A 27,105-nucleotide genomic window follows, 5' to 3' on the forward strand; every position below is an offset into this window, starting at 1 on the left:
GGGTAAGAAGTGGACAGAATTTCTGAAAGTCTGGATTTTCTTTGCTAAGCAGAGACTTTAGGACTATGTGTGGGGTCAGCTTTAGGTGAAACAGTCGCAGCTCTCATGATTCCGGTACCTTGTCTGTCTGAGTGCATGCATCGAGTGGAAGGCATCTGACCATAGTGTAAACCAGTGTGATTTTCCCCTCAGAGCTGCAGAATGGAACAGAAACCTCGGTTGTCTGATACCTTGCTGGGGCAGCCATGTGTCCGGGTTGCCTTTCACTGCCCTGCTTTATCCGAAGATGCTTTAGGGCCCTGCCAGCCTTGGCGGCACAGCAGCGGCTGCGCTGCGGCTTGCTCTGGGGATGCGTTGCCGGCTCCAGGAGGAGTGGCTGCCTCCTGCTCGGTGCCGCTCGGGCTCTCAGCCACCTGATGGTGCTGCAGTTTGGTTCAGCTCCGGGAGCCGCTTACCTGCGCGGAGCTGTGCGCTCGCCACAGGTCTCGTCACCACCCTGCTTGGACACAGGCGCTACTTGGGGTCAGCGCTAGCTCCCTGCCGTTTTCCTCCTCGTTCCAAGCAGACCGTTTGCAAACGCTGAAAGTCGTCTCGTGCTGCTGGGGTTTGGTACCAGGCTCCCAATGCAAGCACGCCCTGGGTGGAGGCAGCCGTGCCTGCGCTGATTTGCACCGCCCGCTTCCATCCGGAGGGTGAAGGCGGGATGCAGACGGGGAGAAGGGGATGCTGCAGCTTTAAAGCATCCAAGGGCTTACAGCCTTTTCGTATAAATTGTTCCCAGAATCCATGTCACAACTCCTTATATGGTGCTGCTTTTTTTCTCCGAGTTGCCATGACAACAGCAGCACTGCACCATTCATCAGCTCTGGTCCTGGGCTGCATCGCCAGCCCTTCGGCTTACTCCAAAATGTTCAGGGGAGCATTGGGGAATCATTGACTCCGCTGTTCTGCGCCATTGTTTACCTATCCTTTCAGCAATTTGCTCTAAAAAAAAAAGAGCAAATTAGATTGCGCCGGAGAAAGAAACTGTGTAAAAATACTTCATTTCCCCCCGAGGGAGGCGTACAGTCTACATTTGCTGCAGCCTTCTGGAAGGAGAGGCTCTTTAACGCCGAGAGGCTTAACGAGGAGAGAAGCCGTGCGTCTGGAAGCCTTCCCCAAATCATCCCGCAGCCTGCTCCCCGGGGACGCAGACGATGCTGAAGTGATGTTTGGCAGGGGCAGCAGGCACCGCAGGGAGAGCGGCGCTGTGCTTTTGGGAGCCGAGCTTGACATCAGCAGCGGGAGGTGGCACCTGTAACATCATCCTGACGTTGGGAGCAGCAATATGGAGCTGGCGCTAGGGAGAGGTGGGCACCAGAGCAGGATCCGGCCTGGGCTGCTGCTCTCGCGGCATCGCTACCTGTGAATTTGCAGGCTTTCGCCGGCTTCCTGCTGCAAGGCTGCATGCTCTCAGGTGGCGGGGAGTGAAAACAAAGCCTTGTGAGTATCTGGACAATTTGTCTTGCATGGACTTTGATTTAAATCGCGTTAGGCTTTTCTTGGCCTCTTTTAACTCTGCAGAAAATCAATGTAGAACGAGGGACTTGAATACTTGTAGCTTACGAGGAAGCCATTAGGAGGTTTGTAGTGTAAGTAAAGATTATGCTGCTTTGGGTATTTTTCTTTCAGGTGTTGTTGCAATACTTTTACATAATCCCGAGTTTGTCTGCTGCTTGCAGAGATGTGCAGAATCGCATGCCCAAAATGTAAAATCAATGTGCAATGCAAAAAAATCCCACTTTTCCAGTAGTGCTGAAATAGAACAGATCTACCAAGGAGTGAGTTGAAAAATAGCCACAGATACCAAGAATGATTTTCTTTTTGATCTTAGAACAATAGGATGGAGATAAGATTTTTCTTCGATATTGCAGAGTGACCACAAATGAGATTTGAGTGGGTTATAGATCCCTTATGTGCTGGGAGGCAAAGAATTGCTTCCCGCTAAAAGAGTAAGTTTTAATTTGTGCTACTAGGAAAAATACCCAATATATAAATAATTGTTTTCAAGGCGTAGTTTGAGGAAAGCTGCTTGGGCGCCTGGTGTTCATGCTGCACTTGTTTTCGAGAGGTGTTGTGGTTAAAATTGTTGGTGTCAGTGTAGACTTTTCATCGTTTCTAGGTATTTTTATATCATACTGCTGGCAATATGTTCACATTTTCTTCTCTTGCTTTCTTTAACTGTCATTTTGTCAGCATGACATTGATCTAAAATTCATGTTTTTCGTGTAGGAGGGGAGGTGGGATTGGAGGCCCACTCCTGCTTGCATTTCTGAACCACACAGTGCCGACAAGGACTGAATTATCTGTAAAGTGTGCCATTAGATTCTGTTTTTTGCAGGATGTGTAATGTGTTTTTTTTCTGGCCATCACTCACTTTCCATTTAATTTTCCCTGATGCATGGCAGTCCGTGGCTATCTGGAGGTTTAACGCAACGAGCAAACTTACATAATGTCAGGAAGGAAAATTGAATCATCCCTTATAAAAAATGAAGTAGCACACCCACAGGCAACGTTTCTTTGTGATTTTGGTGCCTGCGTTTTCAGTCCTCTCTTGTACTCCGGTGTCAAACCTTCCTGCCTCCAGGAGCGAAACCTGCTGGAGAAGGAGGATCCTCTTTCATCTCCAGCAATGTATGCCGAATATTTGTTTCCTGTTGTGGTAGTTCTTACTATGCTTTTTTTTTTTTTTTTCGGATGCTTCATCCCTTGTTTTTGGGCTTGTGGTTTGACAGGCGTACAGTTGTACAGTTAAATGGAAACCAGTTGGGCTTGCACAGCTATAACAGGCACATTTTTGTGCATCCTACCTGCGTGCCTCTACAGTTAGTAAACAAACACAGTTCTTTAGATGAAATTCGTGCGTTTCCCACTTGTTTTTTTAGGTCTCCAAAACCGTTCCTAACATTTACATAGATAAGTACTGTGTCCATCTGCAGCTCTTGGAATTAAACCCATTGGTGTGTTGATGGCTTTTCTGTTGTTGGAGATCTGTCAAACTCGTGACATTTCTGCATTAATTTCCTGGTGGTCTGGATGTGGCTTTTATTTTATTTTCAGTGGAGGGAAGGAAAAATTGCCTTAACATATGCATTGGCTGCTGAAAGTCACAAACCAGTTTTAGCACAGATTTTCCAGAATGCTGTTCACAAGGCAAGAACCCTGTTCTGACTTCTTTTGACACACGACTGCCTTCCATATTAACAGAAATCATAATGGAGTTGGGCACAAAATCTCACATGCTTTTTTTGATGTTTGCCTTGAGATTGCCTGCCCGCTGGGCCTGCAGAGCCTTTACAGTGTGCTCCTTCCCAGGATGTTTTGTGCAGAGGTAAACATGTCATCACAACACTGTGGCTGGGAAAAGGCACTAGTAACTTTTCATTTCGGGTCTGTTATATGTGTTTACACCTTTAGGTTCTCCCTTTGTTTGTGTTTAGTGCAGGTAACATTAAAAACAAAACAAACAAAAGAAACCCTACAAACCAAACCAGAAGAAAGGCAGAATAGCCCGAAGCCTCCGTGCCTTTTCGAAAGCTCTGAGCCAGAAGCCTGTCCTTATTTCACACTGGTGCTACACAAAATGGAGCATCTGTCACGATTACACTTCTGCTGCGTGAGAATTTTTACACATAGCTAGAAAGTTTCTGTAACCAGAGGAGGTGGTGTAGGAAGCCTTAACATGGGGTTGAACCAGGCCATCGTTTTCCCCTTTGCATCTTTCCTCCTTCTGCTCATAGAAAATTCCCCCAAAGCTGTTCTGTGGGCAGAGGGGCCTTCGCAGCACAGCTTGTGGAGCAATCCCCACCTCCAGCTGGGCTGGGGGGTTCTTACCCATTCCTACATCTATAACGATGAGCGAACCTGTGTTGTGAACTCTTCTTCCTCTGTCCTGCCCGGTTGGGTTGGGTTGGGTTATTTGTCCAAAGACCAACCTTTGCTTTTGCAGAAGTCATCTGTACCTGCTTGCCTGCGGTCGGGACAGACTTGGGGCAGGCTCTGCATGGCTCGCAGCGTTACAGCTAAGCCACGCACGCGGCTCTGCTCTGTGGTGGTGTCCCACAGTGCCCAGCCGTGTGCCGGGTTTTCATCACGGATCCCCAACCCGTGCCCACGATGGACAAAGTTAAGGATTGAGGTTAATCCATGGCCCTGGACTGCTGCTTTGGCACTTGCTCTGCAGTGACCTCCCTTGGCTGGCTGCTGCTGGCGTGTAATCCCACTCCCCATACGGGACTTATTTAATTGCATGCATGCTATTTGGGGTTGTAGCAAGGATGCCTTTGGCCCAATATTCAAGCCGTATTCCTATATATATGCATACCTGCTGTTGACATAAACCTTCACCAATGGTTCTTGCACCTCAAAATCTGCACTAGCATGATCCATCCCTCTCCTGTGCACTCAGCTAAGGAATAATGCACTGGTTGTTACCAGGATACAGCTCAGGATGATTTTTCCCCAGTAGATAATGTGTGCACGCGTTTCTAAACCAGCTTCTTTCTTCTTTCAGCATCAGCTTTTTGAATCGTTTAAAAAGGAGGCCTTTAAATATCTAGCTGGTGGTTGGACTGCAGGCACAGCTGCGTGGCCTAACGTTTTGTGTTGACGTGTGCTCCATGTGGAGATGGGCTTTTTTGGCAGCAACGATGACACATCCTACAGCTAAATGAAATGGGAAGACAAATTATCTCGAGCTATTTTCACACGATACTTTGACAAAGGGGGATTGGGGTGGGGAATCCTAATTTCCAACATTTACTTGGTTGTGTACCTTTATTAAACAAGGTATTTAGAGTCCTGAAACATGCCGCATTGTAACTGGCTGCTGCTTATCAGAGCCTGGTAATGTTCATCTCAGAAACTCCTTCATCACATCCCTTGGGATCCATGGGGCCGGTCCCTGTCTGTCCCCGTATGGAGTCGGTAGGGGCTGACGAGGCTGCCCGGGTGTCCCTTTCCTGGGGACTTAGTCCCACCCAGCTGTTAGAAGTGGGGAGCAGCTCAGCTGAAGATGACAGTAGATGTCTGGCTTCACAAGGGATTTAGCAAGGGTCACCGTTGGCTTGGTGCAAGGACTTGGTGTCTAACCACACCTGCAGATGTATGGAGCCTGGTGCCAGGCGTTACTTCATGCCTTGATAGCCAGTACTTCAGGGCTTGTGAAACATCATCATTTCTTTATCCCCTCCTCAGAACCTTGTTTCTGAATCAGTTGGGTTGTTCGTGTTGGCCATGCCTCTGAATGGCTGGAATGCCAATATTTCCTTTAGTTTGGCTTGGGAGAAGGGAGTTCTGCGGCCCAGGACCTGTTGGCACAGCTCTGGAGCAGAGACAGCTTCTTGCCGCCCACTGCACACGCAGGCAGGTTGCATAAGGGGGTGAGAATAGCTCCACATTGCCTTCTCGGGAAGGAACTGCTGCTACGCTTTATCTTGTACCATATTTGTTAAAAGTTTATATTTGGACAGGTATAAATACATTGTTGTGCTCTGTGATTGCCAAATACCCAGCTCAGCTGTGAAGTCACCATCTCAGCATTGCACACGGGTTTGTTTATACACACGAGGCTAAATTCCTGCTTTCATGTTTGCATCAAAGCGGTGCTTAATACATGGCAGTGTAAGCATTATTTCAGCGACTGCGCTGTGTTTCAGTACATGATAACCAGGCCTTCAGGACTCAGCTTCACACCGGGTTTGTTCTAACGCTGCGGTGTCCTTTGTTTTGCATAGTCCAACCCCACAGAATTTAAAGCAGAGGAAATACATTGGTCAGCTTTGGTAAATGTGGGCTGGCAGACAGGGAGGAAACACAACATTATTCCCTCCCAGTGCTTTACAATTTCCCCCCTGAAGAAATCAGACCCATAAGTACCTTTGTTTTCAGCAGTGCATGTTTGAGTATCCTGCTAGTTCATGCAGAGGGGAAGATCTGGGCTGTTGCTTGCTCTTCTTCATTCGATTCCTTTTGACTGCTCTGTTCCTTATTCACAGCATTTCTGTGATTTCTCTCCATAAATGCAATGTAGACGAGTTTTCTCTACAAGATTCCTGTCTCCTTTATATATTTAAGAAGCAAGATTTGCTCTTTCTGTTCCACGGTGGCCTCTTTCAGTTCAACAGCTGATTAGACAAGTTGGGTATGTTCATTGTTTTTTGCTATTAGGGTCTCTGTTTTGCTGTTCAATGAGTATATGACTGCAGAGAATGATTGCTGAATGAATCTGAACTGCAACTTTTGTTTGCTTTTTGACAGTGGTTTACATTTTTGTTTCAATACATGAAGAAAAAACAGCACTAGGCAGTTTGCTTTCTGCAGTTCTTCCTGGGCATGCTTTGAAATTTCTAGAAAGTAGAAAAGGGCCGATAGTTTTGATGGGTAAATAAGCTTGTCCAGCCCTTAATTCATACTGCTGTTGCTCTTATGTAATCTAAAGGAGCTATATCAAGAAGACAGTAAAATCAGCCTCTTGCCAAGCTGAGCTTTTAATATAACCACGTATTTCTGAACAAAGCAGCTACTTTAAAAAACAAAGCAAAACAAAACAAAAAACTAATTATTTATGATGCAAAGAAAATCCAGCTTCAATGAAAATAAACATCTGTCTCCCTCCAAAACCAACCCCCCAAACCCACCTGTAAATGAATTATGATAGGCACTGTCAACCTGTATGTTTAATTGTTAAATTAGTATTGGCAATGCTTTTGCTGTTGATGATGGTAATTACAGCAGGCTAGGGAAGCCTTCATGCTGCGATACCTAACCTGAAGTTTTTCAAGCAATGAATGCAGAAAGCACGAGGGAATTGCTGCAGCTAAGTGCCAGGACATTGCACCAGCTGACATTAATACGGAGAAAGCCAGCGCTAATAGCAGTAAGGGACACGGTAAGGAGCAAAGCAAGGGTTTGATGGTGTCTCAGCAGAGGTTTTAGAGGTTTTGCATTGGATTTCTGTCTCTTGTCCTCTTTTCTGGTCCTGTGCATTTCAAATCTGCTTAGAAGGTCTGCAAGAGGACTCTCAAGGCAGCTCGTTGGCTTTCTTACCTCATTGAGATACGTCAGGCTCCTCAAATAGGCAGAGGGCAGAGGAGCAGTGGGGAGGTGGGGACTGGCTGGAAGCTGCAGGCATTGCCCAGGGGCAACACGGAAGGTGGGTAGGGAGAAAGGGTAGCTGTTAAAGCCAGCTTTAATTCCGAGGGGGAGAAAGGGTAAAGGTAAAAATGGGGAGATAAGGGAATGGAAAATTCGGAGAAGATGGGAGGCAGGGAAGAGTTGGAATAAGGCAGCACTTCTGAGGCAGGTTACGAAATAAGTGCTTGCTCTGGGAGTTGCCTTTGAGGAAAATGGCATGCTAAAGAGCTTGCAGAGGAGCAAGTCTATCTTTGATCCTTCCATTGTAACATCCTATTTTAAAATTTCAGTGGCAGGGGGGAGGTTGCTCAGCAAAGGGAGGAGGAGCAGCAGCTCTTCAGCCCTCAGCGCTGCGCCAAGCACAGCTCTGGCGTTGCAGCCAGATTTTGGTTTTCCTGCTCTAAGAATCTTTTTGGTCTGACGGGCTTGATCCTTATCCGAGGCACACGGGTCGCACATCTGGGTGCATTGCACAGGAGCAGCCAGCCAGCACGTGTGCTTGACGGATGGAGCAGTTGTGTAACACCGGTGGTCATGGTCCCGCCTGGGCAGAAATCAGAGCAGCTCTGGGGGATTTGGCCACTTGCAGGTTGTAGAAGGTTGAAACGTGGAATTTCTCCAAGATTTTCTCTGGAAAGATCAGGCCGAGCTTAGGAGAATGACTTTTTTCCAGTTATACTTCAGGTCTTTTTACCCTCTCCATCACAGAAGTAAATCTGCATGAGAAAATTGTTTCCTTTATTAAGGAAAGAATCAGACAGAATGACGGAATCATAGGGGTTGGAAGGGACCTCCAGAGATCATCGGGTCCAACCCCCCTGCCAAAGCAGGTTCCCTAGAGCCCAGGTAGGCGTCCAGACGGGCCTTGAGTATCTCCAGAGAAGGAGACCCCACAACCTCCCTGGGCAGCCTGTCCCAGTGCCCTGTCACCCTCACTGTGAAGAAGTTCTTTCACACGTTGGTGTAGAACTGCCTGTGATCCATTTTCTGGCCATTGCCCCTTGTCCTGTCTCCACAAATGACTGAAAAGAGGTTGGCCAAATCCCTCTGCCTCCCACACCTCAGGTATTTATACACATTGATGAGATCCCCTCTTAGTCTTCTTTTCTCCAGGCTGAACAAACCCAGGTTTCTCCACTTTTCCTCAGATGCTCCAGGCCCCATATTGTCTTTGTGGCCCTCCACTAGACTCTTTCCAGGAGATCCCTGTCTTTTTTGTACCGGGAAGTCAGAAGTCAGATCAGGTCGTTTCTTTCAGGGAGTGGTGTCTGGCCTGGTGTGCTGTGGCTGCCACTTCTTCAGCTTGGAAGTGGGCGCTGAGCAGCGCCTTCCCAGCAAAGGTAACGGCATTTTCAGTGACCAGGTCTGGGCCTGCTGTGGAGCATCTCGCTGCTGTCACAGGATAAAAGTGCCCCAAAGGTCTGGCAGGGATCGCTGGGCCTTGCATCCAGTTATACTGGGAATGTCGCTCATCTGTGCCTGAGGCATCACTGGGAGAAGAAGGCCCAGTCTGTGGGCTCTAACTGCAAATAATCCCGTGGTCATGAGATATTTCAATTAAAGCATTTAGGCACGCCACATTTCCTTGTCCCTATTCCTCCGTGGAGGTAAAGGTTGGTGAGCAGTTCATCTCAGCTGCATGCAGAAAGTTCTAGAAGCTCATCTCCTTCTAGAAGTATTAAATGAAAAAAAAAAAAAAAAAGTCAAGAGCAAAGGATAAATCATTGAAAACTAAATGTGGTCAAATGGTAGCGATTTCCTTAGGTGAACAAACAAACATCGTAAACACAGCCTATACAATTTTTCCTAAAGTTTAACAAGTTCAGGTAATTCAGGCTTGTATCACTTTTGCCTCATCGGGAACTTCATTTTAGGCATAGAGGAGTCTGTGTAGCTGCTGCCAGCAAAGCAGTATGGACCCTAAACAGTTTGATATCAGCTGAAGAATTATGTGTGCACATCAGTGTAATTAGAGGTCTGCCTTTATCAGCTATGCCACCTAAATTAGTTTCAGCATAGCAAAATGTGAATGACTGACACATATATAAAATCAAATCACCTTATCTATTAGCATATTTTAAGTTTTTTTTTAAATACTGTTTTCAAGTAATACATTAATATTGGCCCTTTTGCTGCACAGCCCCAGTTAAAGCCAGTGGTGCTGTAGTGTGCAGCTCTGGTCACCTGTGGGCTTTAACACGGGTTTACTTGGGCTGTGAATGGTGTTTTACAATTTGCCCTTATCTAACTGGGTACAATTTACAATTTGCCCTTATCTGACTGGTTACGATTTCTCAGCATGATCTTTAGGATATGGTGTGGCAATGAATTAGGCTTTGTTGCCATGCAGCTTAGCTTTGCTCCCAGCCTTGGCCCCTGCCACATCTGTTCACATGTTTTCTTTTAATTTGGCTATAATTTGATGCCTACCTTTGATCATTTCTGGCTTGTCATAAAATATTTAACTAACACACAAATAGTCATGCTTTCTTGCATCAGTGTCTAGAGTGAATGATTCCTTTTTCTGGTTGTTCTTCAGATCCCTTGCAAGATTAGTCCAGGCTTTACTTTTTTACTGCTGTGGTACTAGAGGAGCACAGGGATGCAGAGCAGCCCTCCCTTGCACACAGCCTCGGAAGAGGCAGCTGCTACGGGTGTTGTAGGAGCAGGCACCATGAAGAATGAGCAGCAGATCCGTGGGTCTGCCTCGCGTGGAGGTTGTGGTGGAGGGGGTTATAGAAACAGGCAAAATGAGTCATGGCAAAGCAGGAGGACCAGAAGGTACTGGAGGATGCTGAATTGCTCTCTGTGCTGTGTAGCCTCTCATGTATAACTTCCTTAACACCCACTGGCAGAACAGTGGCTGGTAGGGCACGGCTAAGTACCAACAAGGGCTCTAAGGGAGCTGATGCTTGCCTGAATAACAGAATGTATTAGCAGAAGTTCACCCGGGTATTGCTTAGTGGAGTTAGGCTCTGCCAATCTCTTGGGATTGCTTTGGCACAACCATGGCGTGCTGGGGGGGAACCAAGTCGATGGAGCTCGTTTGGATTTTCAGAAAACAGAAAACAAACGCTTCCCACGTTTTTTCAGACTACAGGGCTCATTTGGAGGAAGCTGTGCTGCGAGGTGGTAAGAAAGCTTGATGCCTGTTTCAGAAGGTGACAGATAAATTAAGGGAAGATAAATTTGTTGGGGGCTTTGGGAGCTAAAGCCTGGCTCAGAAAATCCTTGTGTGGCAGCATGCTGGAGGCTGTGAAGGTTTGTGACTGTGCCCCTTTGCAAACTCTGCCCTAGGTATCTGGTGTCAACTGCTAGAGACGTGTCACTGAGCTGGACGAGCCGAATGCTTTCATCCTTCTGTGAAGGACAGCAATTTACAAAGTAATAACATTTCTTTAATTCTTCTGTAGCAGCTCAAGCTCTAGAACAAATGCTGCTGCAGTGAGAAGGTGCAGCAGTGATTCCAAACGCTTGCTGCTTTACTGCAGCTTTGCAGCTACACACTGTGATTCAGCTTTCCTGTAATCAAATCTCGGTGTAAATACAAACGGAAAGAAGGACTGTACAAAACAACAGAGGAAAACATTCTCTGTCAAGAAGAGTAGCCTTATTTTGGAAGCAGGCTACACTTCCTCATTTCTTCTCTGGAAAGAACCATCAGTTAAAATCTCCTCCTCCCCACAGTGACTTGACATATCTTAAGTTGCGTTAAATATTCAGGTAGGTCTCTACAGCCTGACTTGTTCAACATGTATAACTTAAAAAAAAAAAATCCCTAAAACAAAAGTCCCTTGTTGGAGCACTGCAGTGACACATAACATTTGAAGAAGACAGGGGAATGCATTTGGAGAAAACTTTCAGGATCTAAGGACTGTTGCTGAATAAGTTTTTTTTTTTTCTTTTTCCTCTTTTTTTTTTTTTTTTCCCTACAGTCAGCTTCATACAGAAAAAGGGGAAAACGTATTTGCTTCAGTAGCTTTTTGGTTAGTTTCTGGTTTCTCTCATGCAAGTTTATCTGGAAATCTGAGCATTGTGTTTGGATGGTTCAGGCTGTAGGTTTAGAGAACAGTGAAGCGGTTTCTTTCCAAACAGTGAATTAACAGGATTACCCATAATTTGATTAAAGTGACCAAGCTCTTCGCTTCTTTCTTTAGAATAAATAGCCTTTACAGTACATCCAGGTTGTATTTGACAGTTCTGTATAGTGCCAGTGAAATGTTTGAGTCCCTGAATTGCTGTAAAAAGAAGCCTGGGATGGCAAGAGGCTGAATGGGAATAATGGTATCCAGCACTCGTGGTGTGGTGCATTCTCCTCTCATCTGTTTTAAGTTTAACATTTAATGAAATAAAACTGGTGGGAAAAGGGAAGTGAGGGAGGTGAGGAACGTTTTCATCGCCATTCTGGTTCTGCCATCCAGGAGGATTCTTTGGTTTGTTGAGCAGAACTTGTGTAGGCTCATAATGCTGACGGCGTGATTTCATCCTGTAGTCCCAGGCCGTCATTCACCCCGTTTTTTTAGGTTAACCAAAGTCTGAAACTTGAAAAGGCAACTGAATGCAAGAGAAATGTCTGAAACCTGTCAGTGGGTGAGTTGCTTATTTTCCTAATAAGCTGATTTGGGAGGCTGAGGCAAGTGGCACTGGCTTCCTCCTCTTTCATCCTCCCCCCGTCTGCGCAGCAGTTTCTACCGTGAGTCACACACGAGGAATTTCTACTAAAAGAGGTAATTTTAAAAGACTTCAGAAGATGCTGAAAATGAGAATTTTAGATGGGAAATGACGTGGAAAACTCCTGTGACACAGCTCTGAGGAGTCAAACCTGATCTCCGAAGTTTAAATGGGGAGATGAAAGCCCCATACCCTGCTCCTGCCTGGTCTGGATGTTAAATAGGTAACTTGCTTCTCCTCAGAGCTATCTCCCCTATGGGGATAAAGGCTTTCTGGCAACCCACATTGCAAAAGAATTTATCAACAGGGTAAGAGAGATTTTTTTTTGTCTTTTCTGGGAGCTTTAATAGGAGCAACGTTCTTCCTAAAGGCTTGCCAGGGCTTTCAAGGCAGCAGCAGCATCACGGCCCCATGCTTCAGCCCAGTATCACTGAAGGCTGAAGCACTGGGGCAGACCAGGGAGAGGGGGCTGCATTGCTGTCACCCCAGCCCACCGAGAAGTTTTAGAACAAATTGCTGCTCCATTTGCTCCAGATGACAGCCAATAGTTGCATGGTAATAAGAAAAATGGAAGCTGAGTTACAATTCTGGAAGTGCAGAGTGGATATAAATTAGCATTTTAGGCAAAATTATTTTCTGCCTGAGTACCCCAATTTATTGCAAATATCTTTGAGCTAGTTGTTACTGAGCAGTTCCCACAGAAATCTGTTGGTTTATTTTTTCTGCATGTAATTACAATACAAGTCTTTTGGAAACAAGTTATTTTTTCCCTTGAAAGTTAATTAGGGGTGCCTATTTGTACAGAGGGAGGTTACGATCAATTATTTTTTTTTGAGAGAGGTTGTACAAGTTAAAATTTGATTTCATTTTAGAAGATCATACTCCTTTCTGATGTCATTGAACTTCCTCGTGTAATGTTACTGCTGTGGCTTGGTCTTCTTTCCCCTGCTTTCTGGAGATGAGTGGAGGGATGTAAATCTGGAGAACATGGCTGATCTGGAGGGCGAGAGAGGCTGGGATAAGTTTCTAGCAGGGCTCTGTTGTCCCCCAGGATCACCAAACCCATTCCACAGGTTATTCCTCAGTTTTCCAAGAACAGTTTCAGAAGCAAGACTAGGCAGACCTTTCGTGTTACAGAGTTCTTACAGTTTAAAGAATGTTTTAATTGAGACAGTTTTTGACAGTTGTTTATTTTACCTCTCCTTTTCCGTTGCTGTTCTTCCCTTCCCAGCTTTCTTTGCTCTCTTCTGCTTCCTTGCTCGCTTCCCCTTTCCACTTTAATTTCCTTCCTTTTCCTTTCTTTCAGAACCTTATCTCCTAAACTAACCATGTTTGCTGAAAGTTTTGGAAGGAGAACAATGTTTCCAGGCAGCACATTGTTCTCACTTCTTGTATGCTCTGCCCTGCCCATGATGCTGCGATAACTGTGATGAAAGGAAACAGGCTTTTACATGTAATTTAAAAAGCTTTTATACTCCCAAATAACAGAATAGAAAAACAAAACAAAACCACCACCAACAAAAAAAAAAGTTACTGTTATACAGTGGTGTCTGTCAAATAATGCTGGGTTATCTAAAGAAGGATATTAACTTACAATTTCACTGTTTCAATCTTGATTTTTTTAAAATCTGCGCCTAAAAATCTTAATTATTGATAGCCGGTTTATTAGTGCCTCAGCAGAAATAATCAGGTGGTCTGTCGTTGTCTCTTTCTATGACTCTTAGCAAAATAAAGAGTCATTTGGGATCAGAGGAGGCATTGCAAGCTACGTGTCTCGTGTGTTGGGTGTAGTCCAGCTGTGTTGAGTCTGACAGTTACTCGTTCCAGGAGCTCCGTGGATCAATAGCACTGCAGCACTTAAAACATTTTAGTGCGAGGGAGACTTCAATAAAGTCCACTCGCTGCAGCATTACGTAGTGTTGGGCAGCTTCCAGCACGTGAATCAGCCCTTGGCACGGCATCTTCGTTATTAAGTAAAGATGGGGAATATCCGATGCGCGGAGCGGCCGCATGCAGCGCCCTAAATGTGAGGTTTGGAAGTTTGCTCTTCAGACCACTGTGCGGGCTCTTCCCGTTACAGACTCAGTTGGGCAATTTTTTGTAACGAGCCGGTGCATTTGGGGGATGGCCCACTCGCTATACATAATTTATGGAGTAATATTGTGCTCACATGTTTAAGTAATTCGGCCCTTCTTCAGCTGAATCGGGTGCAAGAGATGAGCCTGCAGCAAGCACGGATTTTCATCGTTCCTGGCAGTCTTTTGCCTCTTTCCCTAGCCTGTGATAAAACTGGTGTGTTTTTGTACAAATAAATATAACTTCCCTTCTAGTAGGGCAGAGGAGGGTTCAAAGCATTGCTGAAAATCAGCAGTTCTTGGTGTCTACGGAAGGGAGAGGACAAAAAGCTGGGCGGAGTTTGAGCCCCACCATGGTGGAGCAAAGCGAGTGAGCTTTGGCGTGTGGCTGCGTTGTGCTTGTATTCCTCCTGAATCCCGTGTGTGTGTCCCAGCAAGCCGTGGTGACTTGTGTCACCGGTCCCAGGAGAGGCTCCCAGCCTGGTCCTTGCTGCTCAGCCCACCCTTGATGCTGTGGAGGAGCAGTTGGCCATCCTCGAGCCTGGTGCCCAGAAGGATCGGTTTGTTCTGACCCGTATGGGTGTCAGCGCACACACAGGGGCAGGTATCTGCACCGCAGGCAAACCGTGGAGTTAATTAGTTCAGATCCACTGAAATGATCTGAAAAAGCGCCTGGAACACTTTGTTCAATCAGGTCAGAAGATGCTAAGAGCCCTTTTTTGTGTGTGCGCATGTGAAACATTCATTGCAGAGCTGAGCCTGAATTCGGTAGATGAAGCCTTTTGCTAATCCATGATAATTTCCTTTTATCAATGCTTTTTAATATAAAGAAACCCTTTTTTAATTAAAATGCTAACTCATCTATAAATTACATGACAATGAAGTGGTAACAGAGAGAATGCAATAGAATTAGGATGCTCGGTGGGCTGAAGTGGAAAACAATGCTAATAGAGATAAAATGATTACTCGGGAAGAATAAATGCATGCTGTTGGTTCTTTGTTGTATTTTTATTTGGTAGCAGATTGAATTCTTGACACTGTTCGCAGAGAGCAACAGAATTGATCCCAGTACTCATTGCAGCTGTGAAAAAGGACGAGCCATCAGCAGCTCCTGGTACCCGAAGTGTTTGTTGGGTGCGAGAGGAGCGTGTTGACAGCAGGCGGTGAGAGTGGCCGCGTTGGGCAGCTCTCCCCCACCACTTACTCCAGCCCCAGCCCCCTGCTCCTTGGAGCTGACTTCCCCAGGTGCCCCACAGAGACCTGGTCTCCCAGTCCAAGCAGTATCACAGGAGATTCCTGTTCCTCAGGTGGGCATCCTTCAAGATACTCTGAATTTTTAGAGTGACTTCTGTTGCATCCATCTTCAGCCTGCTCAGCTGCAGCCTCTAATAAAATGTTTTGCCTAGAGTTAGTTTAAAAGTGCTCCACTCCAGTTCTGTGCTGGTTGTACATACGTTTGCTTATGTGTGCTTTTTCATTTCTATCAGAAGAGCAGTTTCAAACATTTTTCCAAAAATAAGTACACAATTTTTAAATTGATTTACAGCAGCAGGCTCATGTCTGCTATAAAGACTGATCTTCAGACGTCTGTGACAGCATTGTACTTACAGTGTCCTTGTGGATATTAAGGAGAATTAGCATGAAAACAGAAGGAAATAATTTCTGTCTTTTCCCCCTCTGGAAGACAGACCACCTGCTGCAGAAAGTGTCATAAATGAGCCATCTAATTAAACTTTCTGAATGCTTACCCTGGTAATTGTTTTGCATTCCGCGGTTAACTCCTATCCTAGAAGTACCATCGCTTCAAGACGAAAAATTCCTGTCAAAGTCGAATGAGAATTTGATTGGCACTGAAGGAAGGCTTTGCAGCTTTGCTCGACTGACTTGGGTACCGGTGGGGATTAATTGCACTGAGAACTGCAGGAACCGGCCTCGAAAATGTGCAGTATTTGTTTTAAATAACTTCCCTAGCTATTTACATCAGAGTTCCTACACCTGTAGTAGCAAGCCTGGTCCCATATGACACTAATGCTGCGTTTGTCACTGAGTCCTTGGCTGTAGGATGGGCTCGTGGAAGGTCCATACAGAGGCTGCTCTCCTCTGCTCCTGGACACAAACATTGGAGCCTGGCTGACCCAAATGAAGGTTTTTGCAACTGAGCTACCCGTCATTGGGAAGTGTTTCTGAATTAGATGTGCGTTTTGCTGTTCTGGAAGGACATCGTTAGTAACTGCCGAGCCCTTCACCTAATTTGGTATTACCTACGCTGCTCCCTGCTCAAAACATCCTTTGTGTGACCAGGAAAGCTGCTTCGAGGCTCTTTAATGCCCAGGCTCAGTCTGGTTCTTACAGCAAATCTGATGGAAATAAGAGGCCTAATGGACAGAGGCAGGTGTAGCATACTTCGAATAATTTTTCCATGCTTCTGTTAGGATTTACCCTACGTGCTAAATGCTAATCCTGTGACTTTGATCACAAGATTTCACTGTGGTCATGGGAGCACGTTCAGGACATAGGCAAAATCTTGTGCACGTCACTTTGGCAAAAAAGGTCAAACACTTGACTAAACACTTTAACACTTGGCTAAAAAATGCCAAAACAGGTTTCTGAGATGATGGTGTTGCCATTTGCTATTTCTTCCAGTAGAAAAGTAATGCCCAGATCTGAGCCTGCCAGGGTAATCTTCCTTTGGACCGAAGACGGGAGCGCTCCACTCCTCTGCGGGGAAATCCTCCTTCGTGTAATCAGGTTACATATGAGTGAGGGCTTTTTTTTTGGTCTTTTTAATGTTAAGAACATCTGAAATGAAAGGAACTAGTGTGCTGTGGCTCTTCCCTGGTACGCAGTTACCCTGAGAAGATTTTATTGACTGGAGCCTTTTAAACGCAACTTGGTTTTGAGTCATGTTGACACAGCACATCTTGTCTTCTGGTACCATGCATTTTCAAGACTTAAGTCACTGTTTTTAGGGAATAAAAACATAAATACTATAAATTGCCTTGTACGACTGAAGAAGTAGTACAGCAAGAATCAATCATTTAGATAATAATAGGTTCCTCATTATCCTGGAAACTTAAAATGGTGGATGGGATTGGCTTGTAGGATTCGTGAGCTGATGGCTTGTGCGTCCCTAGGTCAGGTGTTGACTCAAGGCAGGAATTAATGGGGTGAATGCTGGGCAGCCCGTTGGTGAGGGGCAGCAGAGACCCAGAGCAGATGCAGACGTGGGATGTGGGCGAGTTCCTTCTTGTGGATGGGCCGGAGCTGCCAGGCTGCGAGTAGAGGTGCAGGAGGGTGGGCTTCCATGGCAGGAAAGGTGGAGGTTTAATTATTTCCTAGGGATTACTAAAAAAAAGACCAATCGTGAATCAACTGTATCTTAAAAAATGTACTTAATCTGAATAATTACAGCGTCGCCTTGCTTTCAGTGTTAAGCTTTTACGTACTTTTGCCTGTTCTTCGGGATAAACACCCCAAGCATGCAGGTTGTGCACCTTTGGAAACCTTCAATTCATTTCTCTTCGGGTCCATGCAGTAAAGCAGAGTAGTTGGCATCGCCAGCCCTTCCTGTTTGTATATTTTTTCCTTCTTCTTTGGGTCAGTGACTCAAGTTTAGAGCAAAACCTTCTGGTGATGACCCCATTGCAGTCATTAACATTTTGACCTATGAGAACCAGCTACATTGGGTATTTTGGTATTTGTTTTGAGTTGAGTGTTGCTCGAGCATCCCATCAGATGGTCTGCGGTTCTAGCGTTAGCCAGAAACAATAAAGAAAGAAAAGATGAGCTATTTCCAATTTATATTATAAAAATGACGGTTACTGGGGCGGTGATAAAACAACTGAAACAAACTTATCTGCTAGGATAATTGCAAATGAAACGCCAGTAAATCGGTCTGTGCAGAATTATTATTCCCAACAACTTTGGTGCCAGAGTCATAATCTTCCCACTATTGATGTGTTTTCATTACGTTGGTATCTGCTACAAGATCATCACAGCAAATAATTTTTCCACTGGCATTGGCCGATTTGCAAGCTGATAGGGTTTTTGTGCGTGCGTGCATGTTTGGTATTTATGGGTTTGGTTATAATCAGCGGGCTGGTGGTGGTGAACAGCGGGTTGTGCTTGTGCAAGCCGGGCTGGGCTGAGCACCCCTGCTCCTGCCTCCAGCACCCTGCAGCCTCGGCGCCTTCGGTGCTGCGAGGGAGGCAGGGGCTGGGGGCCTCGGGGGGCTGCGAGCCCCCCTTATCTCCACCAGGCGCTTACATTCCTGCTGCCTGGCACAGCTCGTCTTACACCGGCCCCTGCAGAGCCTGGAGGGGAGCGTGCTTTAAATATACCTAATGGTCACGCCGTGTTTTCTCGTGCAAAGTGATAGCGCAGTGTCTCTTCTCGCGTCGCATCGGGTCTCCCGGGAGCGGTGCTTAGGGGAAGGGGAGCCAGGAGGGTTGTTCAGCACCTATTTTGGTACAGGGAATGGGATCTGATATATTCTGGTAGAGGGAGTGAGATCTGGATATATTCAGCCTCAGAGGAACTTCTGTTGACAAACCACACCATCAGCTCCATCTTCTTTTCCCCACCCTCTTTCTAAAAATCACCATGGTCACTCAGGTACCGGCTCAGCAGGCGAGAGCAAGCGAGCTGTGCGCAGCCTCGCTGCTGCCCCATCGTCAGAATTGCGGATCCGTTTCCAGCTGCAGGGGACTGTTGGCTGTGTGCAGTCTCCTTAAAAGCCAGAGATTTATTGCTGCCTCAGAGGTCATCGCTTGACCTGTTGAGCTTTTATTGCAGGAGATGCATGAGAACAAACGTCCCCCCATCCTTAGGTTCAGATCCCAAATTTAATTTTCAGGACAAAGAACTATAAATATAAATTATGTAAATCGAGGCTATTATACTGAGAACCGCAGAGGCATGAAGCATACTGACCCATGATACAGTTTTTAGAGCAGCTTTTCAAATTAGCCTTTCACTTTAATGGGCATGTGAGTTTAACTTTGAAATGCAATACAATAATCTCTGCATATAACTTACTCCCCAGTTCTATTTCCTTGGTCTGGCAGGAATATCTGTTTAAAAACTTAGTAATAAAGGCATTTTAGAAGTTGTTATTTTATTGCAAAAGGTGCATAGAGCTTTCTTTCAGAATTCAGACCATTCAAACATGCAGAAAAATCACATTTCTCTAGCACTAGTGCTCAATGCTGGTTTGTTACAGACAGAGTTTTACCTTTCCCCTGCTCTTTCTTTAATTCTCTTGAATCTTTTCTGGATTTGCAAGGATAAAAGTGAAGCGCTTGGGTTTTGTCTTCTTGGGCAGCATTAGTTGTAGTCCAGTCACTCACATTGAATACCAAATCTGTTTGGTCAGACATTCAGGATGTTTCAAAATTGAAATTTTTTGTTCAGAGGAAACAATTACCGAAGCCAAAATTTGTGTATTCGTTTTAGATATTTATAGTTAAATATCTGAAACCCTAACGGGCTCTGTTACCTCTCTGTGATCTCAGCCCTTCTGTAGTTGCTGAATGCAGGCCCATTTGCTTCCTATAAAAAATTTATTAAACAAAGTAGGAAAGAAAAAAGGAAGTGTTTAAGAGTATCAAGAATGTGCCTCGATACTCGCACGCTTTAAAGACTGTGCAGTTTGAAAGTTTTAACAAGAGCCATCTCCTTTGTAAAGAATGCAGATAATTTTTTTTCTGGCAAAAAAAAAAAAGGGTAACCTGATATGAGTCTGACAGTGTCGTTTAGTTAAGTGCTTCCATCTGTTGCTTGCTATTTCCCTTACTCATGACCTCTCTTTCTTTCTCCCCCCCTCCTTCTCCTTAGCCCCTTTGAGGAAAGCAAAGTTTGTTGAGAGCCCTCGAATCCCAGAATCTGAGCTTGGCTCACCAACACTTTCTTCAGCCCAGAAACTGGACGTTGATGCATACTGCCCTGGTAAGCCGCATGCGAAGGGTCTGCGTTGCGAGGGAGAGCCCAGGAGGCTTTTAAATGGCATACGGCTCCTTTTGGTAGCTGCTTGATTGGACCTGCCCCAGCCCAATTTTGGTGACTTGGAAACCCAAATAAGCGTTAGTTTCTAACTGATGCCCATTTACATTTGGTGCTTGTGGTCGTGTGCGCGTTCCAGGCTAGCCTCGTGGCCACTCTTAGAATAATGTAGAAGATCTAGAGAGTTGGATTTAAGTAGATAAAAATGATCCAATAAACACACTACTTTAAATTTAATTTTTAATTATGGTTTTCAGAGAGGTTGGGATAAAAACACGTTTCAGAGATACCGTTCTATCAACTGATGTGAAATGGTGTAACCTTGTTTACCTACGTGCAAAAAATACTGCTTTTCTGTTTTTTTAAGGAATAGCTTCCAATTTATGCATCCTGTAGTAATTGTTCTTAAAAGCATACGTCTTGGTGGAGGCCTCTGGAGAGCGCTGGTCGAAACATAAATAGAAGTGGGTCGTGGCTCTCCCTGGCTTAACCCCGTGTTCGTCTGGCTGCTCGGGCAGGCAGTTGCGTAAATATCATCAAGCCCAGACAGACCTCATGCAGATGTGCGAATGCCGTTAAATCTTTATTTAGCTACGTCTTGCTGCGAGCTCGGTATCAAATCCCAAATTCTTCCTGGCTTGGCGAAGCGGTGGGGGAGGCTGGGGCAGAGGTGTCACACCTGGAGGAGGCCATGCCCAGAGCAGCGGGAGGAGGTTTTTAATTTTTTTGCTGAGTTCTGCCATTTCCTCTCCAGGCTTTCACTGGTTTATGAACCAAAGGGACTCGTGTTTTGCCATGGATAGAGGAAAAGGATGTCAAGTGTTTTGGGATGGAGTTGTAAATCCGTGAAATGCTCCTTTTTGGTCTGTAGCTGTGGTAGAGGAGGTTGTACGAATAAATGGTTCTCTGAAATCAGGGTATCGCTTCTGTCTGTGCATCCTGAGTCTGAAGAGTATTAGTATTCACAGTTGGAGGAATTAATTGAATGGTGTCCAGATTTTGAGTGCGGGCTTTCTTTAATGCGTTTTGTTTGAAAGAGGGGGTATCTTAGAAAAAAGGCAGTCCCTGTGCTTGAAAATACCTCCTTTGAGGCCAGGGTTGCTGTGAAAAGCTCTCTTTCTTTTCCAATGATCATGAATTACAATTAAAATTTTGCTGTTGCAGCCCTTTCTTCTTTTAACTGAATAGCTTCAACTGTCATGTTTGTAATCGTTAATAATTATAAACTTCTTATGATTGCATCCACAGAGAATTATAATTGAATTGTAAATTTGGCTTAAAAGCATAAATTCCACATTGCCCTATCTCGTCGTACGTCTTGCAGACGTGTGTGTGTGTGTGTGTGCCTCGCCTCCTGCCCCCGGCTTCCTTTGCCAGCATGGTTTGAAGGTGCAGGCATCCTCCCGAAGCCCACAGCCCAGCAGCAGGCGGTGACAGTGGCATCTGCTTTTTTTGCCTTTTGATCTCCTCCTCTTGCTGACAGCGTAGTGATCTTAAAGGAAAAGTGGAGTTTCCTAGTGCCTTGAAGCGTCATTAAAGAAACATGAAGCATCATTAAGAAAAAAAGGAGAGAGCAAGAGAGCGACTTGCTGCAGTAGGTGCTGGTGAGCAGCACGGACTTGGAGCAAAGGCAGAAATCTGGGCTTCCAGGAGGTTCCCCAAGGTGCCTGGGTGCCAGAGCGGCCTTGTGGAGCCTGGCCGCACAGTCCCTGTATGTTTGGCACTGAGCAGTGAAGCTGGCATTTGTCGAGGCCCAGAGGCTGCAGTTTCTGAAGCACCACGCCAGGCTGATGTTAGAGGTAACCGGCAGGTGAAGAGGGAAGAGAGGAGCCCGCTGGGGAAGGATTGCTGAAGCTGTTCATGGAGGAGGTTGGTGGGATGCACCGTTTCCTCTTGCAGTCCTGCAGATCGTTCCTTCTTCGCCATGCCCAGCGAGGAACCTGTGAGCAGTAACTCCATGCAGATTGGCCCTTTGCTGTGGAACAAACTGGAGGGAGCTCAGGGGATGAGATCCTCGAAGGAGGCAGGTGGCTGAGAAGGAGTCTTGTGTAAAGAAGGAAAGAAGCAACAAAGATCTGGATGAACCCGTGGGGACTTTGAGCACCGTCACAGTATCCAGCTCCTGATGGGAAGGGATGAATCCCACTCGGGACGGTGGTGAAGCCAACAGGCATTGCTTGTAATCAGCTTTCTAAGGAATTACAGCTCCTTTCCTCAAAGCTAGTCGTGCTGCAACCTTCTTCTGTGGGGTGTGTGTCCAGTGAAGGACATGAGCAGGCAGTGCTAAATGCTGAGTGTCTCCAGGAAAAAGAAGTTGGAGGAATGAAGCTCGAAGTTAAAACAAGAAAAAGAATAAAGTTGGAGATATGCTAGAGCCTAGCAATTGAGTGGAGGTGGAGTGGTTGTAAAGTGATCCCTGACAAGTAATGTAATTAATTATACACTTAAAGGCAGTTTAAAACACTAAATAGCAACGAAGAGAGAACATTATCTACTCTGCATATAGAAATGATTATTTCAATTTGAGATGCCTAGAGATGAAATTTTGCTCAATGCTAAAATGTTTATTTTAAGGCTCGAGGCACATTTCAGCACATTTCGGGGAGGTGGTTTCCTCAGCAACCATTGTTCCACCGCTTGGCCTCTCCTGCTGCTGCGGGGAATTATTTCTTTTGACATGTTGCAGTGTGAATCAGTGTACGAGATGATGCACGTTAGAGATTCAACACTCAAGGAAGGAGAGAGAATAATAAAGTGGCTGGTATTTTTGAGGGAACTTCTAGTAGAAAGGACATAGTAAAGATTTAAGCTTGTCATACGAGGTTTTAGAAAGCCATATTCTTTGGTGTGCCCAAAGAAGGCAATTCGATTCTGTAAGATGGATTTAATCTATTTACGTGAAAGCAGAAAGTGCCCCACATCTTGCGGTTGTTTGGTTTAAGATGATGTCAAAAAATTCATCTGTGACTTTGAGGAACACATTTATCTCAATTGTATTACTGTAGCTCATTTTGCAATCACGGCGGTCATTTAGAGTTGAACCCTGCCCGTTTTGACTTGGGGTAGGCAAGGTGGAGAAGTTGTTGCTTGTTTTTTTACTTAGCATTGACTCTGTAAGGAGAGCCTGAGAGGCGGTGGATCCGTCCGTCCTCCCTCCCTGTTCCTGCTCAGACCTGGCAGCACCTTTGGGCAGAGCAGCTCCCATTTTCCTTCTTGTCAAACATAGCGGCTGTGGCACCACACTCACAGCCATCGCCTCTCTGCAGGCAGGACAACGTGGCAGAGCAGGATCTGACCTTCAAACCTCTGTTACTCAGCAGTTCAGAACTTTTTTGTGATGGTCTGGTGATTCACAATTTAATCTGTAATATTTTTATCGCATCTCACTCTGTAGAGGTGGCACAAGCAGGGGATGGTGCACTGGCTACCTGGTTCTGCTTCACTCTTCATCACAGGGCGTTTTTCTTTGTGCTGCTTTTTGTTTTAAGCATAGCATCTAAAACACGTGCGTGTTTTGACTTACAAGCGCTTAGGAAACCTACTGGAAGCAGTCTGAGATGGATGGTGCTTTCAGGTAATTGCTTTTTCTCTTAGATCCGCATTTGCAGTTGCATTTCATGTGATTTATTACCTTGCCATTACGTTTCAAAGGCTAAGTATGTTATGACATTATCTTTTACTGTGATTAAATTCTTCTTTGGAAATTTTGGGACACAAAACTGTCTGGTCAGTGGGTGTCTGCTTGTTCCACGCAAAGCTGGCAGGTGTCTGCTTCCATTCCTAAGGGAGTTAGGTACCACCTAACTAACTGCTGCCATCACAGCGCTGTTGTTTCCATTCATCTCATTGCTCCTTTTTCTCCCTCTTTGGTTAAAGTATCTCTGGGGTTGACATCTGCTTGCTTCCACTTCTTTCTTTTCATTGTGTAAAAATGTCTAGTTTTCATTTTACGCAAACCACGCGCTTCTCTTAAACACCACCAGGACATTTTTCAGGTGTCAGAGAAAGCCCTTCAACAGGGAAGGGGTGAGGCAGAGCTGTGCTCACATTACTTGTGGTGAAAAGGCAACAAGCCAAAATAAAACATAAGAATAAGCCAAAAAAAAAAAACCCAAACAAAAAGTCATCTGGCAGGATCCTTGTCCAACCTCGGTCATATTAGCCAGTGCTGGGCTGGGAGGAAGGCCGGGGAATAATCAAACAAACCGTGGCCTGACAAATGGTTTTGCTGTTGAGTCTTGTGGCTGGCCCAGCGTTCTCAAGCCCACTGACCTGAAGGGAATGGGAAATCGTTGCGATCGGCCCTAATTGCAGCAGAACGGTGGCAATTCCCTGCGTCGGTTGCTATGGGAGCCATCGACTTCTCCGTGCTTCTTCTGGGAGCACAGCGCTGTTCGGAGATGGAAACGGCCTCAAAATAAACCCAGCTGTGATCCTGAGTCTGCGATAAGAATAGCGACAGCATGGTTAGGGTTTGAGGAGTGTCTGCTTGGGATCAGCCCCAGGGCACTCGCTGTTATGTACAGATAGGCCTAGAGGGGCCTTCAGGCACGCGGGAGGCGGCAGCTTTGGGAAGAGGCCTGGGGTTGCACTTTGGGGTTTGTGGAGCCAGTCTCCTCGTCATGGGGGCTCCAGTAGAGCTGGACATAACAGGAATTCCTTATACTATGTTTTAACTGTTCACTGAGTTCAGATAACACGGTATTCCTGAAGCTTCCTGATGTGATCTGCAAACCATCAGCTTCCCCTTACAGCCTTGGATTTGCTTTCAGCTATCTGGGGAAAAAAAAAAGGGGAAGAAAACAGCTTTAGGAGATCCAAAATCTGTTCTTATGAAGAATGTCCAACTTCAGAGAGTCGCAGTGACTGCCAAAGCACCTTATCTACAAGGTGCTTGAAGTGTGTTTCACATCAGTTGCTCCAGCGGCGGGGTTCCCTGCAGCTCAGCACCTTGGGCTGGGCCCGTCTGGATGGATCCTGGAGTCAAACAAGTTGTTTCACCTCGTCAGACAGGAGTGCTTCCCTTCCCTTCCTCTACTGGGAAATGGTAACTTCTTTGTGCTAACACTTCGGCTTAGTGAATATTTGTAGCTTTCTGTCTTGCCAGTAAGTAAATATGTACCCAAGCAAACTGGCCCTGTTGACTTTGAAGCCGTCGGCGATGGGCCTACAAGGATGTGTGTAAAAGCCTCCTCGTTTTCACATCTGAGCAGACATGACACTTAATATCACACTTTGCAGTATGCACGGAGCATCGGAGACCTTCCCTGTACTGTGTCCTTAACCTCTGCGTTGCTGATGGACAAAGGCAAGGTCAGGCTCTGCACAGAATGAGCGACTCCCTGCAGAGGAGTTTCCTTTTCTAGTATATTATTTCTTAAAATAAGGGACAAGGGCAGCCTGCACCGATGCTCCCAAGTACTACAACACGTGCAGTATGGCTGTGAACGTGTGATGGCCTGTGACACAGAGACACCCGAGTTGTGTGGATTAGTTGGGAACAAGTCGTGTCAGGAGGCTGTCAGGTGTCCTCAGCAGCGTGGGCTGCTTGGTTTTGCTCCAGTGTTGTGTCCCGATGGCCATCCATGCTGCTGAGCTGTCTTTGGGTGTTGGGCATTGTGCCATAACTGCAAGTAAAATTGAGGATTCGATAAACTCGGATTGTTCCAGTGAGCGGTGTAGATGGGACAAGCACAGGTCTCAGAGCCTCAACCCAACGCGGGTCTCCACACTGGCCCAGGAGTCCTTGCACGCTCAAGTGCCCTCTTATCACATCATCTGCCCATGGCTCTGTCTTCAGCTCCATGGTTGGCCTGACACACACAGCTGTACAACAAAATTACCTCTTACAGATGGGACAAAGGCACAGCTAATAATGACATGTCCTCATATATTTCAGGAGGCTCACTGGACCTTATAAAGAGGGAGAACTTTTTCAGAATTTCAGCCTAAAGTAACTTCAGTTCTGGCTTAGATAAAAGGACACTGATTTAGCTCTAGCCTGACGTGTATGGCAAAGGTACAAAATATCCTGCCTCAAGTCAAAATGTCAGTCATATTCAGAGGTTGGGGTGGAAATTTTTTGGGGCGTAGGTAACAGGTAATGCAGGTCTCCATGCTTCTCTTCTGCTTAATCTCTTTTCGACTATTTTGTACACTTGGCCATCAGAGGGATCAGTTGCCTGTATCATCTTACTGGAAACGTGAGCTGGTTGCCCAGATCCTGCTCTAGGATCGCAGTTTTGCTGACAGCAGGTACGACGTGCCTTCTGAGCCTCCAGCGGGGTGCTGCTCTCTTGCTGCTGAAGACGTGGTTGTCACTGCCCTCGTGAAGTGTCACAGGAGGCTGCTCACACTCTCACTTCTATAATTATCAGCCGTATCCAAACCGAAATCTTTATCCCCAGATTGTCCTTTCTTGGGCAGAAAAGACCCGTCGATACTTGCAGTTCTGGGAAGGCACTACATGTCAATTTAGATTTATGAAGCCATCTCAGCTTTTGTTCATCTTGTGGTAATTCCGATTCCACTCTGCATCTGTCAAACTGAATTAAATGCGCACTGCCATGTGTTCGGTGTTTGCCACGAGGGCAGTGTCTGCAGGTCCCAGGGCAGTGGCAGCCCTGACCCGTCTGTGACCGTGCTGTCCTGTGTCTTCAGGGCTCCCGCCTGCAATCTGTCGGTGTCGTTACACGAGCCTAATCCTTCATCTTAGCTCCTGAGCTGCCCGTTTCCTCAGGAGTTATTCAGGCTGTGGTTAATTTAGAGTTAGCCTCAACCTTTGGAGTTTATGCCTGTCATAAGTGGAAATACTGGGACCCTGAGAGGGAGGGAGGAAATAATGGTAGGTGGGCTTCTTGGTCATGACTGCCAATTAGTCGTCCCTTTTCCTTCTGACTTGGATATTTCTTCCCAAATACTCTGCAGTCTAGAAGAAGTGATCAATAATTCTACTCTCTTTGTTCCTGATGTCAGTTTTGAGGCAGTATTAGTTGGTTTCAACTTTTGTGGAGGCAAAAAGTGAATATTCGCTTTACCAGCTCCAAAGATAATAGGAGGGTAGATGTATTTGTGGAAAACTGCTCAATCCTTGTAAGAGCTTGGTTCCCATGTCATAAAGGTTGCATGAATCCGATGGATGCTTTCTTTGTCCCTTAACCAAAAGGCACTTGAACTCCAGGGATGC

General features: G+C 45.8%; 1 protein-coding gene across 15 annotated transcripts in view; it reads left to right on the top strand.

Annotated features, from left to right (window-relative positions):
• The window catches only part of TANC2 (tetratricopeptide repeat, ankyrin repeat and coiled-coil containing 2), a 280,392-nt gene that overhangs the window by 134,168 nt on the left and 119,119 nt on the right, over nucleotides 1–27,105 (top strand). For 10 of the 15 annotated variants that reach the window (XM_084496021.1, XM_084496023.1, XM_084496015.1 and 7 more), the window contains one exon: nucleotides 19,755–19,865. The exons of 4 other annotated variants lie outside the window; for them this stretch is intronic. In XM_084496021.1, the coding sequence (XP_084352147.1) occupies nucleotides 19,755–19,865 (111 nt within the window). Of the gene's footprint in view, nucleotides 1–963; nucleotides 1,483–19,754; nucleotides 19,866–27,105 lie in introns of those variants that run through there. One more of the 15 variants, XM_084496020.1, reaches the window with a different exon arrangement.

Source organism: Aythya ferina (assembly GCF_964211825.1).
Source record: "Aythya ferina genome assembly, chromosome: 23".
Lineage (NCBI taxonomy): Eukaryota > Metazoa > Chordata > Aves > Anseriformes > Anatidae > Aythya > Aythya ferina.